General features: G+C 51.8%; 2 protein-coding genes across 2 annotated transcripts; one reads left to right on the top strand and one right to left on the bottom strand.

The window, feature by feature from the left end:
- LOC308050576 (olfactory receptor 14J1-like) lies at positions 1–1,461 on the bottom strand (the record flags this gene model as incomplete). The annotated part of the gene is made up of 1 exon (XM_080360739.1): positions 1–1,461. The coding sequence occupies one exon, from the start codon at positions 1,459–1,461 to the stop codon at positions 529–531; it is 933 nt and encodes a 310-aa protein (XP_080216865.1). The 3' UTR covers positions 1–528.
- Positions 1,462–11,984: 10,523 nt separating this feature from the next.
- LOC308050634 (olfactory receptor 14A16-like) lies at positions 11,985–12,917 on the top strand (the record flags this gene model as incomplete). Its single annotated transcript, XM_080360792.1, has 1 exon — positions 11,985–12,917. One exon carries the CDS (start codon positions 11,985–11,987, stop codon positions 12,915–12,917), a length of 933 nt encoding a protein of 310 aa, XP_080216918.1.
- Positions 12,918–17,904: the final 4,987 nt, after the last annotated feature.

Below are 17,904 nucleotides of genomic sequence, written 5' to 3'. Positions count from 1 at the left end.
AGTGCCCATTGCCTGTCCCTGCTTGCGCCCACAGCACTGACACACAGCAGGACGGTGACCAAGCTGCCAGAGCACTCAGGCCTTGCACCAACACCAGGGATGAGAAGGAGAGTGTGGAGTGGAACCAAAACAGCTCTGGAAGAACAAGCACTGCTGCTCCCTGGCAGTGCTGACATGCGAGAGCTCTTTTCCCTTCCACCCATGCACACAGGAACTGTCCCTGCAGCTCCAGAAAGCTCCCGGAGAAAGAATGCTGGTGAAAAAAAGTGGTGAAGGACCCTTTATTTTGCTTGAACACAGAGAACAAGATTCAACACTGACACAGCCACTTGGTGTGAAAAGAAAAGCAGGCAGTGAATTACAAACAAAATTAAAATATTATCATAAAAAAAAAAAAAAAACAACCAACCAACCAAACAAACAAAAAACCACCAACAACACAAATAGAGACAAAAAATAAATACTGCACACAGGATTAACCTCCAATGAGATAGAATATAATCTTATGTAGAAGAAGATTGATACAGTTTATAGCTTCAGAAGAAATCCAGTCATCAGTTTCCACAGGGCATCCTTGAGCTCCTGGTTCCTCATGCTGTAGATGAGGGGGTTCACTGCTGGAGGCACCACTGAGTACAGAACAGACACCAGCAAGTCCAAGAATGGTGAAGAGATGGAGGGGGGCTTCAGGTGGGCAAATACAGCAGTGCTGAGGAACAGGGAGACCATGGCCAGGTGAGGGAGGCAGGTGGAAAAGGCTTTGTGCCGTCCCTGCTCAGAGGGAATCCTCAGCACGGCCCTCAAGATCTGCACATAGGACACCACAATGAACACCAAACACATAAAAACTAAAGATCCATTAAACAGAATAAGCCCAAGTTCCCTGAGGTAGGTGCCCGAGCAGGAGAGCTTGAGTATCTGTGGGATTTCACAGAAGAACTGTCCCAGGGCATTGCCCTTGCACAGGGGCAGTGAAAATGTATTGGCTGTGTGCAGCAGAGCATTGAGAAACCCAGCGGCCCAGGCAGCTGCTGCCATGTGGACACAAGCTCTGCTGCCCAGGAGGGTCCCGTAGTGCAGGGGTTTGCAGATGGCAACGTAGCGGTCGTACGACATGACGGTGAGAAGAGAATACTCTGCACCAAACAAGAAAAATACAAAGAAGACCTGGGCAGCACATCCTGCAAAGGAAATGACCCTGGAATCCCACAGAGAGTTGTCCATGGATTTGGGGACCGTGATGGAGATGGAGCCCAGGTCGAGGAGGGCGAGGTTGAGCAGGAAGAAGTACATGGGGGTGTGCAGGTGCTGGTCCCAGGCTATGGTGGTGATGATGAGGCCGTTGCCCAGGAGGGCAGCCAGGTAGATGCCCAGGAAGAGCCAGAAGTGCAAGAGCTGCAGCTCCCGTGTATCTGCGAACGGCAGGAGGAGGAAATGGGTGATGGAGCTGCTGTTGGACATTGGCTGCCTCTGGGCATGAGGACCTGTCATAGGAGGAAAAGACAGTGACAAGTTAGGGGTGACTTCTCTGAGGAAAATAAACATGTTATTTCCCATGGAAAACCACCTCCCTGATGGAGGGATGTTTCAGCTCATTCTCTCATTCAGGGGGTCCTGAATCCCCTCCCCAGCATTTCTGGTCCATCTCCTTCTCCCTGCCCATGTCTGTGCTGCCTGCAGCTGTGTGTCTGTCCCTGGTCTGCTCCCTGTCAGTGTCACAGACCCCGTCCCACCCGCTGTGTGCTCAGCTCTGTCCTGCTTACACCTCCTGGCACTGCCCAAGGGCAGCTCTGTGTGTGCAGGGGCTCAGGAGCAGCTCAGACACATGCTAACAAGAACTGGGGTCTCAGTGTCTGCTCCAAAGAGAGAAATAAATCCCCATCTCTCACTGCACATCCAGACGAGCAAGAGTGGAAAACTGAAAGCACAGACTCCTTCCCTGGCAGCTGTTGCTGTCTTGATGTCCTTGTTCAGAAGGACCCTCTGCCATGTCTGTGGGGGGATCTGGAGCTCTGAGCAGCCCTGACCCACACAGCCCCCTTCAACCCCACAAGCTCCCTGCCTGCCCTGCCGGGGGTCGCTCCTTCCCCCCACAGCTGCTGCCATGGGATCTCCCGGGCAGGCTGAGCGCTGACCCTGGCAGGCGGCAGAGTCCCTGCCCGGCACAGCCCTGGGGTGCAGGGACCCTGCTCTGCAGGACAGCCCTGGGCACCCCTGGGTGCTCACCCGGCTTCACAGCTGTTCAACATGGCCTGACAAGAGCCCCCTCCTTACAGATCCCACAAGCTGTGCCTGTGCCAGTTTCAGGAGATTCCTCCAGGAGCTACAGCTGCACTGCCCTGCACCAGAGACTTACCATGGCAAGGGCTGCAAAGGTTTCTCCTCCAGTGAGCTCTCAGTCATCCTCCCAGTCCTGACCATCCTTAATCTCTCTCTGCCTTGCTCGTCTGCTGAGATCCCCAGGCAGAGCCCTCAGCCCTGCTGCGTGTGCAGAGGAGCTGCTCCTGGGCAGAGCTGTCTCTCTGCAGCGCTGCCGCTGCCATGAACTCCCTGTGTCCCAGGAGCCCAGCCCAGCTCAGCAGCACAGGAGCAGCACAAGGTGCTTTAATGACCCCTCTGGTGGGTTTGGTGCTGAGTCCATGAACCTTAGACCCTGGAGGAAGGTGATGAAACTTCTCAAGAAGTCAAAGTTAGATTCAAACTCCAAAGTTTCTTGTACTGTTAATGGGTCCCACTGAGGAAACCTACTGGGAAACAATATCCAGGTTTGGTTAGAGAAGAAAACTAGAGGCAGAGATGACAGGTCAGGAAGAGCAAGGTGAAGGCGTCTCTGATGCTCAGTAATCCTGGATGTGTTTCATTAACCAAAGGGCCAAGCCCTGACCCCCAGCCCTGGAAAGTCAGATCCTGTCCCTCCCACGTTGCCCAGGGCCCTTCCTGGGACAGTGTGATGTGGGGCTGTGCAAGGCCAAGGGCAGGACTATGGTCCCACACCTCCCAGGTTCCTGGCTGGGGACAATGAGGGTTTTGAAGCTCATTGACAACATCTTCTTGACACGGGTGACTGAGAAGGCAGTGGGGTGAGGTGCCTTGTGGGACTTCTCACTTACAAACCAGAAAGAGTTGGTCAGGATGGAACAGTCAGGGATGGGAAAGTGGAGCTGAGGCTCCTAGGAGATGAGAACAAGGACAAGAGCGGGATTTCAGGAGAGCAGGATTTGGCCTGCTGAGGGACCTGCTTGGGTCCTGTGGGATATGACCTTGGTGTCTGCAGTGCTTTTCTCTCCCATCTCCTCCCTCCTCTCTCCCACCTGCTGTTGTGCAGCGTTTTTTACCCTTTCTCAAATACAATATCCCAGAGGTGCTGCCAGCATCACTGAGTGGCTCAGATTGGGCAAGGAGTGGGTCCAACTTGGAGCAACTGAAATCAGCTCTGTCTGACATTGGTCAAATTCCTGTTGTCTTCTCGGAGAGGTGACAACTGTAGCACAGCCACACTCACCCCCAGTTCCAAGACTTTGTCATGTAAGCCCAGTACAGGGTGACAATATATTGTGTGCTCCAAATTACTTGATCATGGAGAAGAAATGGATCTTCTGTCGGCAAGCTGAGCAACTCACCAGTGAATTAGTATGTTCCTATGGGGAACTGTAATTGCCCTGACATTCACTGGCCAGGAAAAGCTGCAGCTGCCAACAGTCCAGGGGATCTTGGGCCAACTGCTTAACATGTCTGCCTGGTGGACCAACAAGGGTGATGTTCACGTGAATCTGGAACTGAGAAACAAGGAAACCCTGGTGAGGGATGTGAACATCAGTGTCCACCTTGGCTGTCATGAGCAGGACACAGTGGGGTCCCAGGCACCAGCGGGGAGGGAGGAAGGCCAGCAGCAGAGCACAGGCTGGTGGAATCCAGAGGGGAAGACTTTGACATACTGGGGGATGGTGGGCAAAGTGGTGACATGGAAGTAGATCTGAAGGGTGAAGGAGCCCAGGAAATCTGATAATCCTTACAGGACAGGCTGCTCCAAGCACAAGAATGATCTCTCCAAGTACCCATGAAAAGAAACATCTATCTCATGAGGCTGCTCCTCTGCACTGATGGAGCTGCAGGGCACAAAGGCAGCACACAGGAGGTGGGAGCAGGGGAAGCTGCAAAGGAGGAATTTAGAAACCTCGTCCATGGATGTGGGGATGATGACAAAGTTGCTCTGGACTTGATACCTGCACGGGAAGGGCAGCAAGATGAGCTGACAGAGCTTCACTTGCAGTAAGAGAATAGACAGGGTGAACGTGGGCCTGCTGCTGAACTTCAGAAGAGCAGAATCAGACAGGACTGAGGTTCTTCATGGCTTCTTGGCCTCCATCTTCACCAGCAAGGTCTCCCGGGACTTGGTTCCTGAAGGCAGGAGTCTGGAGAACACCCAGCAGTGGATGGGGCTCAAGTCAGGGGTGACCAGAGCAAACTCAGACACCGTTACAGAACAGGAGATGGGTCACTTGACCAGCTCCTGAACACAAGTATCACTGTGCTGTGGCACCTGAGATTGCCAGGAACACCCACCATTGGTCCAGAGGAGTGTGACTCCTCTTGAGCTGTCCTGGCCTGTCTCCTCATGCACATGGTGATTTAGGCACCTTCCTTTCTGACATATTCAGTCTGTATCAGGAGATGCAACACATCAATAAGAATTGGAGGCTGCTGATGCCACCTGTTCTGGAAAGGGAGGGAAGGGTGAGCAGGGAAGCAAATAGAAGAAATTTGCCTTTATTGCTATTTATTATGGAAATGTTCTCTGTATGGCTATTCCTGAAATCTCCCCAATCATCCACACCAGACTTGAAGCCTTTAGGAAAATAATGCACAGAGATTTGGCTTGTAAGAGCATTTTAGATGTTAGTGAGCCCTCTGCTGCCATGATCCTGAACTGCAGATACTGAAAGAATGAGCAAGCCTCTAATGAAGTGAAAGGCAGAAGCAAACCCCAAGTTTCTGAGGGTGTTTGGACCCCATGAAGGGCCATCACTGACACAGCTGTGAAGGAAACAACCAGAGCAGATCCCTGTCCCTGGAGGCTGCTGAAGGAAAGACTTGGAGACACTGGTTCCAGGTGGTGAGGGCCATGTGGAGGTGGCTCTGATGCCACGTCAGCCCTTGATGCTTGTTCATCACTAGAATGGCTGATTCCTATCGCTTTGGAGCTGGTAGATTTTTCTCCAATATTTTTCAAGGCTTTTCCTGTGGTCAGTCTGAGTGTTTCGTGTTTTGTAGGTGGGATTTATGTCAAGTGCTGTTGCTTTAACTGCAAGGCTCTGTTTTTCTGTGGAGTTGGACATGCCTGTGAGCTCCTCACAACTCATCCAGCTTCTTTCATATACCTGGCAATGGTCATCAGTCATCTCAGTGTTTCAGTCCCAAACTTGCTTGAATCTTCTATGTGGATCCATATCCATCACTCCAGGAGGTTCATGGATCCACCAGGTCCCTGGATGATTGCTGAGGACCATCCAAGTGTGGGCAGTGTAAGAGAGGAGCAGAGCAGGGTCAGCTCATGGGCCATGACTGAGCACAGCCACCCCAGCAGCAGCCGTTCCCCATCTCCCAGGCACAGCCATGCCCACAGCATCCAAATGGCACTGCCATACATGATTAGCCCAGGAGAGGCCTTTCTTCCTTCCATATTCCCAGGAAGATCTTCCTCCTGTTCCTCCTCCACCTGCAGACATCAACTGCTTTCCATTGCTGGGCTCAGACATGGCTGGAAGGGTTCACTGAAGCCATCAGCCATCTCATTGCTTCTCCCTGACATGCCCTGACCCTCTCCCACACCTACAATGGCCAATCACGGCTGCTCAGGCCTCCTGCTCTTCAGAAGAGACCTCGAGCTACTTGGTTCTTTCTGGTGCTTATTATGAACATCCTCGCTCTCTCCAGAGTTCATGGTGAGCTTTCTTGTCCATAATATCCCTTTATGACCATGTCTCACTAAATGGTTGTGTTTTATGATCATTTGTGCAGAAAGGGCAGTCACAGGACAGCACCCAATATGTCAAAACTGATGCCCAGTGAAATGCCGTAAAGCCCCGATGAGTTCCCCTGTGTCGGTGTCTCTCCTGGAAGGAGTCTGTCCCGAGAAGGGGATCCAGCTCCTGCCACTCTCTGCAGAGGCACATGAGCAGTGTCCATCACCTGGGGACACAAAGGGTGACGTTTGCCAGACCACCCTTCATCGGAACCACTTAGATGTGTGCTTGTGGATGGGGTATGGAGCCTTATAGTGCAAATACCTATTTAATTGTCATTGCCAGAGGGGCTACCACTGATGCAGAGCACTGTTTTACAAATCTTTAAATATAAGCATATAAGACTGACATTCCTAGACAAATTACAAAAACACTTGAAGGATTATTCATGCCTTTTAACATGAGTATCCACAGAAGCCCCACCAGCTTTGCATCTCAGGAAATGGGATCCAGAGTCCAAGGGCAGGATGGTTTGGGCTCTGTGCTGGGATCTGGAAACTGAAACGTGCTCCCATCTCCCAGCCCCCTGCCCTCCTCAGTGAGGGTGTGAGACATTCTGCCAGCCAGGGCTGAACTCACAGCCATGACCAGTATCTTATGTCCAACTGCAGCCAATGGTGTCCTGCCAGCTCAGGATTGGAGCTTCCATTGCTGGAGGTGTTTAAAAGACGTGGAGATGTGGCGCTTTGGGATATGGTTTAGTGGTGGTCTTGCAATGTTTGAATTGTGGTTGGACTCCATGTTCTTAAGGGTCTTTTCCAGCCTAAATGATTCTCTGATTCTCTGATTTGGGTTGAAACCATTTCAATCCCATCCCCTCCATGTTCCCTCAGAGGCGGCTGTTGTGTGGCACAACTGTCCTGGCTCTCCAGGCAGGTTGGGCACTGGGTTGGTGTCTGCATTGGCAGTTTTTCCCCTTCCTGGGGTAAAAGGCTGTTGAGTAGAGACAGTTGTAGAGATTTGGGTCACAGGGGTTTGCAGCAATCCTGTCAAACTCTGAGCAGGATGAGCTTTGGAGCCCAGGAAAAATGGAGATGCTCTGAAGGATGTTTGTGAACAGTGGTGCTGTCACTAGTAACAGTAACAGGGAACTCCTTATTCTCACTGATGATCATGATGATTTAAATCTCTTTAATTTCAGTCCTAACAGTCATTCTTGCTTTTCCAAGCAGCTGCTACACCTCAGCAGTTTTGTCTTGAAAGAATTTCTTAGAACAATGCTTTTTCTCTCACTTCTTTTTTTGTTTTAATCATTTAAAGAGTACACTTCTTGGACAGAATTACCCCCAAATTGTGCTTCTTTCATTATTTTTCTACCTTTTAATTTTTTCTTATGTGGTGTGATGTGGAGGTTGCATAGGAGAACAGTTTCCTTCTGAGACAAAGGTGGCCAAGGAACAGATTCCAGGTCGGTGCAAAGGCCCAAAGGAAGCCAGAATCTTTATGTGTGTGCACTGACACACACTGTCACCTGCATTTCCAGTCTCTGCAGTCCCAACAGTGCAACAGAGTCTGGAGTTCTGAGCTCCCTCATCTGCCCTGTGTGACACGTGTAAAATGGAACTACCCTAGTCCAATGGCTGGTTTTGATTCTCTTCACAGCCTGAAGCACCACATGGGTCAGGAGACAAGCCAGGATACCCAACCAGGACTCACATACCCTTCACGTAGATTTTAGGTGTTCCCTGGCATCTCAGCAGACATGTCACGCTGATATCTGGATGCAAGGAGCTGGTCAAGAGCCTCGTCTCCATTTCTATAATGATGGATTTGTGTCTGGCTGCTGTGCAGACTCTGTACATGGATGCTGACACCTCTTGAACAACCTGCTCTGAAAGGGTTAACAACACAGGCTGTTCTTTCTGGAGAGGCATTAGGACAGCAAACAGTAAGATCTTAGCTGAGGGCAAAAGAAAAAGGATGGAAAAGATGTGGTCAGGACTGTTTGGGGGCACTTGTAAAGCAGCCCTGCACCTCATGTGGATTACTTCTGTGCTCAGGGAGAAACAGAGAGTTCTCCCTAATTTGAAAACATGAAGAGGAAGGAAGGACAGCGTCATTCAGGCTCAAAGGGACCTCAGGAGGCATCCTGACCAACCTCCTGCTCACAGCAGGGTCAGACCAGATTGCTCAGGGCTTTATCCAAACACATCTTGGTCACTTTCTGGGACAGAGTGGGTGTGCACTCCTGGGAAACAGCTTCCAGTGCTGGACTGTCCTCAGGACTGGAAAGTTTCTCCCTTTCTACAGCACCTTTCCAAGCCCAACCATCCAGATTGGATTTACCCATCTACTTGCAGACTGACCATAATATCCTACCTTGGACACAAAAATATCGCAGAGGATGACACTGAATGCCTTGCTGACTTACAGGGTACAGACCCCCACTGGTAACAGACCACCAATGGTCTCCCCACGTCCACAACCCTGTCCTTTCCTCACAGAAAGCAAACAGGATGGACAGGCACAACCTGCCCTGGACAAACTCCGTCACCTTCTCTTCCAGACACCCAGAAATGGGGTCCCAGTGGCCATGCTCTGGGGCACAGCCCTTAGTTCCCCTGCTCACCCATGGGCCATTTTGAAAAGTGCACACACTGTGTGAGAGCTGCCAGTGGTCAGGGAGTCCCCCCAGTCTCCATGAGCTTTCCAAGATGGTGGAGAGTGGCCTCACTGTGACATGGTCCTGCTGTCCCAGTTCCTGGGATGCTGCCCCTGCTGTCCCATAGACTGGAGAGGATTGTGTTAGTACCAGTGATCCCTGACTTGATCCCCATCCGCTGCTGCTTGTTCTGCCTCCAGCCACAGATGCCTGGGAGACCTTGCTGGTGAAGACAGAGGACAAGAGACACAGAGATTATCACTTCTCTACCTTCTTAAATTTATCAGTGGCCACACAGTGTCTTTGTTTCTCCTTTAACTGTTCCTGCAGTAGTAACAGCTCATTATGGGCCCTTGAATTGCCTTCCAGGTCTAGACTGAGTTCTGATCTGGACTGTTGCTGTTCCTGGAGGCTGCTGTCCTTGCAGACCAGATGAACTCACTCCTGCCACCCTGCCTGGCAGTTCATTCCATCCGTGTCACAGCTCTGTCTGCAGCACTGACAGCTCCAGCTCCCCAGTCAGGTCCCTGGCTGAGGACATGGCCTCACATCTGGGCTGAGCCACCCGGCACCAGCCCAGCTCTGACCTGCACAAGAAACCTGGTACCAAGTGTCCAAGAGCCCATGTGTGCAAAGGCTTTGAATCAGAGCACAGACATGACATGGGCAAAGACTGATGAATGTCTCTCTAGACCTAGGAGTATAAAACCAGAATAAAATGTCTGAACTCATTCAACTGAAGATATTCCTCCCCCGGATTGGAGGAATTAGATCCTTTGCTGTAATCTTCCTGGTGTCCTGTCTAAGGATGGGATAAGAAAAGTTGATTCTCATACTAATACTTTATTTAATACAAAGAACACAATGATGTGTCTCTTCAGAGGAGAGAGAATCAACATCACTGATTAATTGAGGTTGTTTCAAGGATGTGCCTCTGGAGCCCCAGGGACACGTGGAGTAGCCCAGAGGGGACAGAGAAAGGGACATCATGGGCTGCTGCTGTGCTGCTGAGCTGGGCTGGGCTCCTGGGACACAGGGAGCTCATGGCAGCGGCAGCGCTGCAGAGAGACAGCTCTGCCCAGGAGCAGCTCCTCTGCACACGCAGCAGGGCTGAGGGCTCTGCCTGCAGCACCGAGGGCACAGGAGCCAGGCAGAGAAAGAGGAAAGGAAATGTGGGGGGAGGATTGCTGTGAGTTCACAAGGAGTGAAATCTTCACAGACAGTAAGTCTGTGGCTGCATATTATTACATCTGTAGATTTTGGTGGAATTTCCTACCGCTGGTACATCAAACGAGATACGTAAGTAAAACTATTAAAGACTTTCTTGTATAGATAAGGAGGACCTGCAGCAGAGCAGGGATTTCCTCCTTAAACCAACAGAGGGATAACACATGGCAGCTGCCTCCTGCTGAGGATGACTCCAGGTGTGAGAAGCTCTTTGTGCAGGCAGGGGTGCCCAGGGCTGTCCTGCAGAGCAGGGTCCCTGCACCCCAGGGCTGTGCCGGGCAGGGACTCTGCCCCCTGCCAGGGTCAGCGCTCAGCCTGCCCGGGAGAGCCCAGCAACACTGAGGGGAGAAGCTGTTGGGGAAAGGAGCAAGACCTGGTAGGACAGGGTCATGTTGTGGAGAGGGTGCTGTGTGGGTCATCACTGCTCACAGCTCCAGATCACCTGCAGGATTTATCTAAGGCAATGACCCAAGGACAAGATCAATGCAAGGATTACCAGACAGATAAGGAGCTTTGCTGAGCCTGTCTTTTTAGTTTCCTCTCCCAAGGGGTGAGGGGCTGCAGGAAAGGATGAAATTGAAAATGAGTTCTCATGCTGAAACAAGTCACTGAGACTCCTGAACTGCAGCTCTGAGTGATCAGCACATCTGCCAGAAGGCTAATGACATTCCTTCCCCACCCCTCTGCCTGTGCACAGCACCTGCATCACGTTGGCTGGACCCGTCAGCCTTAGTCTGACCTGTCCTGTTTTCCAGCCTGCAGACAGGAAGATGCCCCCAGGCAGTGCCTGTGAACAGGCAGGATCTGTAGGGCCAGGGGGAGGGCACAGAGGGTGGGATGGTCTGTGAGCACTGACAGGGAACAGACATGGAGAGGGAAACACCTCCCAGGGGAGAATCTCCAGGCAGCAGGGAAATGATCAGAAATGAGAGGAAACTGAACCCGGAATGGTTATGGGAGGGAGAAGAGAGAAAAGTCCCTGTGACCCCCTGCAGGTCAGATCCCTCCTGTGAGCAGCCCCCTGGCCTCCTGTCCCACCCAGCAAAGCCTCTGCCCTCAGGGCCGGGGGCTCCAAGGCGTGAAGCAGCTCCTGTGCAGCCAGAGCTCCAGTTCCTCTGCAGAGCACAGGGGCTGAGAGCAGCTGCCCGGCACTGTTGGTGTCTGGGAGGTGGCTGCACAGCTGGGGAAGGGGGACGCTGTCTGAGTGCCCGGCTGCCTCTGCCCTGGCCTCTCTCACCCCCACCCTCACCGCATTTTCCTTCTTGCTCCCCTGCTCTGGGTCACTGCTGTTGGGATCTTGTTCTTGCTGTCAGGCTCTCTGGGGATGGCAGTTTCAGCTGCAGAGTCACAGGCTGATCTTGGGGGTCCTTTCCTGCAGGTGTGTCCATGGGCACACGTGTCCCAGCTTTGCTCTGACCTGTGGGCTGTGGGCAATGCAGTCTGTTAGGCTGGGGAATGAGCTGTGTGTGTCCTGGGCTAAACGTTGGGTGCTGAGACCTTAGGAAAGGGTGAGACCTGTCATGGTTTGAGGTGGGTCCCTCTGCTCTCAGCATGCCTGGTGGCTTTTCAGGGTAACATGGGAGTGTGATCAGCCCCCATCTCAGAAAGATGCCAGCCCAGGGCAGCTGGAGCAGGACAGAGGGACAGAGCAGCTGCCCTCACTCTGCACTGACCCACAGGCACCCTCTGGTCTCACAGGACTCACTGTGTTCTCCCTGAGTGCAGCAGAAATGCTGAGGGTTTCTGACACCCAACAACACTCTGCAGTGAATATGGGGGATATGTAAAAAAACCTGGAACTCCTAAACTGCCTTTACCATCTCTGCTCCTTATCACTGGGAAAGCAAGTGCTGACAGCCCTTCTGTGTTAGCAGAACCAGGACAATCCCCACCGTTCCCTGCCCCACTTCTGCAGAGCTGGGCTGTCTTATCAACCTGATTTATTGGCCCTGCTCTTGGTTGAACATTTTCCAGCCCCAAGCAGGGCTGCAGCCACAGTGCTGAAAATGAGTGTCTGTGTGCGACAGGGGAGGGTCTATGGGAGTTGTTTTGATTTTTGTCAGAGAACTCTGCCCTGGATTCTCACTGTCTTTTTTTTTCTCATGACAGCGCCCCGTGCTCAGGAAAAGCAAATGTCCAACAGCAGCTCCATCACCCAGTTCTTCCTCCTGCCCTTCACAGACACACGGGAGCTGCGGCTCTTACACTTCTGGCTCTTCCTGGGCATCTACCTGGCTCCCCTCCTGGGCAACGGCCTCATCATCACCACCATAGCCTGGGACCAGCACCTGCACACCCCCATGTACTTCTTCCTGCTCAACCTCGCCCTCCTCGACCTGGGCTCCATCTCCACCATTGTCCCCAAATCCATGGCCAACTCTCTGTGGGACACCAGGGCCATTTCCTATGCAGGGTGTGCTGCACAACTCTTTCTGTTTGTCTTTTTAGTTTCAGCAGAGATTTATCTTCTCACTGTCATGTTGTACGACCGCTACGTTGCCATCTGCAAACCCCTGCACTATGGGACCCTCCTGGGCAGCAGAGCTTGTGTCCACATGGCAGCAGCTGCCTGGGCCACTGGGTTTCTCAATGCTCTGCTGCACATGGCCAATACATTTTCACTGCCCCTGTGCAAGGGCAATGCCCTGGGCCAGTTCTTCTGTGAAATCCCCCAGATCCTCAAGCTCTCCTGCTCACACTCCTACCTCAGGGAACTTGGGCTTCTTGTGATCAGTGTCTGTTTAGCATTTGGCTGTTTTGTGTTCATTGTGGTGTCCGATGTGCAGATCTTGAGGGCCTTGCTGAGGATCCCCTCTGAGCAGGGACGGCACAAAGCCTTTTCCACCTGCCTCCCTCACCTGGCCGTGGTCTCCCTGTTTGTCAGCACTGGCATGTTTGCTCACCTGAAGCCCCCCTCCATCTCCTCTCCTTCCCTGGACCTGGTGGTGTCTGTTCTGTACTCGGTGGTGCCTCCAGCAGTGAACCCCCTCGTCTACAGCATGAGGAACCAGGAGCTCAAGAATGCCCTGTGCAAACTCAGATCTTATTGTTTTGTAAAGCAATAAACTGCCCATCTTCTTCTACATGGCAGTTTTAATGTAGCTAGTTACAAATCCTGCCTCTCATCTCTATTTTCTGTTGTTATTGGCATTTTTTAAATTGTGATAATATTGTCATGCCTTTTCTAAATCACTGTTTGCTTTTCTTTTATAACCACTGGTTGTGTTAATGAGGAGCCATGATCTTTCTGTATTTAAACAAAATAAATGGTCCTGTAGTGATTGATTTTCACTATACCCTTCCTGCAAGGCCTTTGGGAGCTGTAGGGACAGTTCCTGTCCATGGGAGGAGGGGAACAGAGTCCATCATGTCAGCCCTGCCAGGGAGCAGCAGCGCTTGTTCTTCCAGACCTGTTCTGGTTCCACTCCACACTCTCCTTCTCATCCCTGGTGTTGGTGCAAGGCCTGAGTGCTCTGGCAGCTTGGTCACCATCCTGCTGTGTGTCAGTGCTGTGGGCGCAGGCAGGGACAGGCAATGGGCACTGCTGTGACAGAGCTGGCCTCACAACAGCCTTTCCAGATAGAAAGGTGATCTCCTATGGGCAGGGCCTGAAGGTTTAAGTCTTCTTAAAAAAAATATCTCAAGAAGATGTCCAAGAAAGTGACCCATAGATTAAACATCAGTGTGCATCTGAAGAGTGTGTGTGTGTGTGCAGGGCTGGCACACAGCAGTGTCCTCTCACAGCCAGGCTCCTGCCAGAGACCTGCAGGACCAGCAGAGCAGGGCTGGGCTGTGCCCCTGTGCACTGGACACCCCATGGAAGGAGCCCCAGGTCAGTCACCATGGACTGGTCCCTCACAACCACCATTTCCAGCACTGGCCTCTCACCCCCACAAGCTGTTCTTGCCTCCCTTGATAGACACTGAATGAGTAGTTAAGCAATCCATGTTTGCTTTGCGCAAATGAGATGAGAGCACGCACATCATGTACATGAGGTGATATGAACCTGAGTGAGCACAAACAACTTCAACTATTACTTTGGGTTCCATGAAGGCCCGTGGCACAGACAAGGCCTTGAGGTCACTTCATGTTGGTACTAACAGCCCATTGTTAACTGCCTGAATGCAGCACTGGGATGTGCTTCCTTCAACCAAGGTCCTTGTGTCCATTCTTCATGCTATGGGACATCTCAGATGAGTGCAGAGCAGGTGACACACTACAGGGCTGAAGTGACTCCCATCCTTTAGGAATGCCAAAAGGAGGCCAGAAAAACAATGTAACTCCTGCCTCTGTGTGTAAAAGGGACAGGCTCTGTCTGTGAGCATCCCTCGGTGCATAAGAAGTCCATGAGGCCAGCTCAGATTTGGACACCTGACAGAACCTGACATTCCTGTGTGTGACTCCATGAACAAACCCCACTGGATCAGTGAGATTCGTCTCAGCTGCCTTAGACAGGCTCATTGCAAGTGCTCCAGTCTGCTCTGTCACCCTTGCTTGTGAGTCCAGATTGTGATCTCAATAGTTCCATAGAAACCAGAATGGTTCTGGGGTCCTTAGAAAATGCAGATCTCAATCCCATCCTCAAGAAGAGCAGGAGTAGGAATGGGGAGAATAACTGGCTGGCCACCCTACCTCCCTCCCTGGGAAGGGGATGGGACACGTCCGCCTGCAGCCATTTCCAGAAATGTGAGGACAAGGAAGGGATTGCTGAACCCAAACGGACAGGGGAAAGAAAAGCATTGTGTGTGCAGGGCGTTTGGAAGGCTCAGCCATGGTCTCCTTCTGGCCAGAGTGGTGCTGATGGGGCTCAAGAAGCGGGTGCTGGGTGGGAAGTTGGCTGAACCATCCAGCACAAATGTCATCAGAAGTACAAAGTCCTGTGTGCAGCCAGTTACTGGTGTCATCCCTCAGTGACCAGCACTTGGACAACACTGTTGAATGTCTTTATTCTCCCTTTCCAAGACATAAGAGACAGCACTCTAAGTGCCTTGAGGATGATACAAACCTGAGTGGAGGACTTGAGCAGCCTCACCTGGTTCACCCTGAGCAGGAGAGTGAGACAAGATGAGTGAGACAAGGGCTCCCTGCAAACCTGAGTTATTCTGTGATTTGACAGAATTTTTCCTTGGACAGATTTCTGGAGAGAGAATCGGTAGAGGAATAGGAAAAATAAATAAATAAATAAATAAATAAATAAAAGGTAAGGCAGAAGAAGAGATATAGAAGGTGTTAACGGAAGTACAGGAGTTCCAGTGAGGATTTCTTTTCACTCATAGTGTTAGTAGAAAATATATTTGACAACTTTGAACAAGAGAGGAAGTGAGATGGGTGTCTACAGCCTGTGGGAAAGAGGGGCAGGGGTAGGAATGTATAGAACATGCTTCAGTCTGGTGAGGTCCTGGGTGCTCAGGAGGGAGATGGATGGGTTTGGTATTATGAGGTCAGTTGTGTCTCAGACACTCATAATCCAGTCAGAATCCTGTGGCTGTGAAGGGACGGTGAGGTCAGTTCTGTGTTTGGAGGTGACAGCCCAGCAGCAGGGACATGGCTGGGAAAGAACCTCTGCCAAGGTACCCACAGGCCCTACCCAGGAAGAGCCCTTGGAGACGGGTTGTCATGTCCATCCTGCCTCAGAACATGACGGGACAGCAGCAGGGACATGGTTGTGTCTGTCAGAGAAGATGAAAGGCCAGTGACAGTCCTGGGATTTAGATGATCATGGGGAGGTGACTTCTCTACGGTCAGGTAAAAAAACACAAGAAGCCTGACGATGGGATTCTCTGCATGAAGGGCAGATTCTGAGGTGGCTGAGCTTCCCTTGGTAGTGGGAAGAGGCAGGAAAGACAAAAAAAAATGTCAGAAAGTACAGCTTGGAAGGTGAGGACTGGATATGAGGAGGAAGAAATGTCACTGGAAGGGCAGTGCTGTGAGGAAAGAGGTGACCCAGAGGGAGCTGGATCAGCCCATGGTTTGTGTTCCAAAGAGCAGCCGGTGAGGGTGCAGACACAGCAGTGAAGGTGCAGAGATGCTGGCTGAGAGCAGGTGGGAAGCGAGATGGGTGTCTGCAGCCTGCAGGGAAAGAGGGGCAGGGGCAGCACCGTGTGGAACAGCCTGTGGTGGAGATGGCAAAGGGCGCTGTAAGGCTGGAAGGGACCCACAGAACCCAGGTCTGTGTCCCTTTGGCCAGGGCAGTTGTCTCTGCCACTGACCCCAGGAGCAGACATGTTGTCCTCATGGCACTGGGGCCTCGGTGCCTCCTTGCAGCCCCATGGGGAAGCTGGAAGTTGTTGTCCCAGTGTTGTCCTTCCCTGGGCCTTGCACACCCACATCCCACGGTCCCAGGAAGAGCCCTGAGCTGTGTGTGAGGGACAGGATCCCCCTTCCCATTGCCTGGAGCTCATGGCTCCTCCTTTCTGCTGCAGAAAGCAAACCAAGGGGTTTCTGAGCATCGGAGCTGAAGAAAAGACTCAAAGGAGACCTCATGGTGGCTACAGCTTCCTCACAAGGGGAGAAGGAGGGGAAGGTACTGATCTCTTCTCTCTAGTGACCAATGGAAGAACCCAAGGTAATGGCAGGGAGATGTGCCAGTGGAGGTTTAGGCTGGACATGAGGAAAAGGTTCTTCCCCCAGAGGTGCTGGACACTGAACAGGCTCCCCAGGGAGGTGTCACGGCCCCAACCTGACAGTGTTCAACAAGAGACTGGACAACGTCTTCAGACACACGGGGTGACCTGTGGGGTGTCCTGTGCAGCGACAGCAGTTAGACTCCATGGTCCTTTGGGTCCTTCCATCTCAGGACATTCTATGATTCTATGAAACACTAGGTCAAAGGTCCATGTTTTCATTGTGCAGATGAGATGTAAACACACACATCATGTGCATGTCCCGTGTGTGCATGTGGTGAGATGAACCTAACATAGCACAAATGCCATCAGCTGTTCCTTGGGGTGCCATAAAGGTCAGTGGGACAGAGATGGTGTTCAGGGGTCTCTTCCAACCTATGTTATTGTAGGATTCCATGGAGATCACTTTCACATCAGAATAGACAGAGGAAGAAGAAAAAAAGGCAGAAGCAGAGATATAAAATGCCCCAGAGTAAATACAGCAGCTCCTCTGAGGAATGTTTCTCCACTCAAACCCTTGATAGGAAATCTATTGGATAAATCTGATGAAAGCAGCTCAGTTTGATCTGCTCACACACTGGACCACAAGGAGGGTGATGGTGGGTACGATGTTGTGTGGTCACTTGTGTCTCTGGAACTCATAGTCCAGTAGGAAGCCAATGGATGTGGAGGGGACTGTGAGGTAACTTCTGCCTCTGCAGGGGATTGGCCAACAGCAGGAACATGGCTGGCAAAGGACTGTGAGGTCACACACAGAGAGGACCAATGGGGCCCAATCAGCATGGCTTGATGAAAGGCAGGTCCTGCTTGAGCAGCCTGATCTCCTTCTGTGACAAGGTGACCGCTGAGCAGATGAGGGAAAGTCTGTCGTGGGGAGTGAATCCCCCACACGGGCTGTGGGTGTTGTGTCCTTAGACTGCAGTGAAGCCTTTGACACCGTGTCCCACAGCATCTCCTGGAGAAGCTGCAGCTCGTGGCCTGGATGGTGTATCTGTGATGGGTAAAGAACTGACTGGAAGGCATTTTGTCCCCTGGAGCGATTTGTACCCTTCCTGTTCACATGGGCGTCCCATGAATGCATCACTGCTCTGCCCCAGTGTAGACAGGCACAAGGCCTTCTCCTCCTGGACCTCTCACCACTGCCACTGGTTTCTCCAGCACCCTCATCCTGGACTGTGGGATGCCCAGAACAGCCCTCACAAGACAGTTTGACAAAGTCTTTTTTCTACTCCATCCACACATCCCTGCTCAATCCCCTCATGTACAGCTCAGGGACCAGAAAGGTTGGATACAAGTGGGACATTGAGAAAAATGGTCAGGAAAGCTTTGAGGTGCACAGAGAGCCCATCACCATGTTGGCAAGCTGCTCTCTCTGAACAGGCCCAGAAGACCAGCACAGCATTTGCTGTGTCCCAGAAACTCGCTTGTA

The sequence above is a fragment of the Nesoenas mayeri genome (assembly GCF_963082525.1).
Source record: "Nesoenas mayeri genome assembly, chromosome: 29".
NCBI classification, from domain to species: domain Eukaryota; kingdom Metazoa; phylum Chordata; class Aves; order Columbiformes; family Columbidae; genus Nesoenas; species Nesoenas mayeri.
This window is presented reverse-complemented; position numbering and strand designations above follow the sequence as displayed.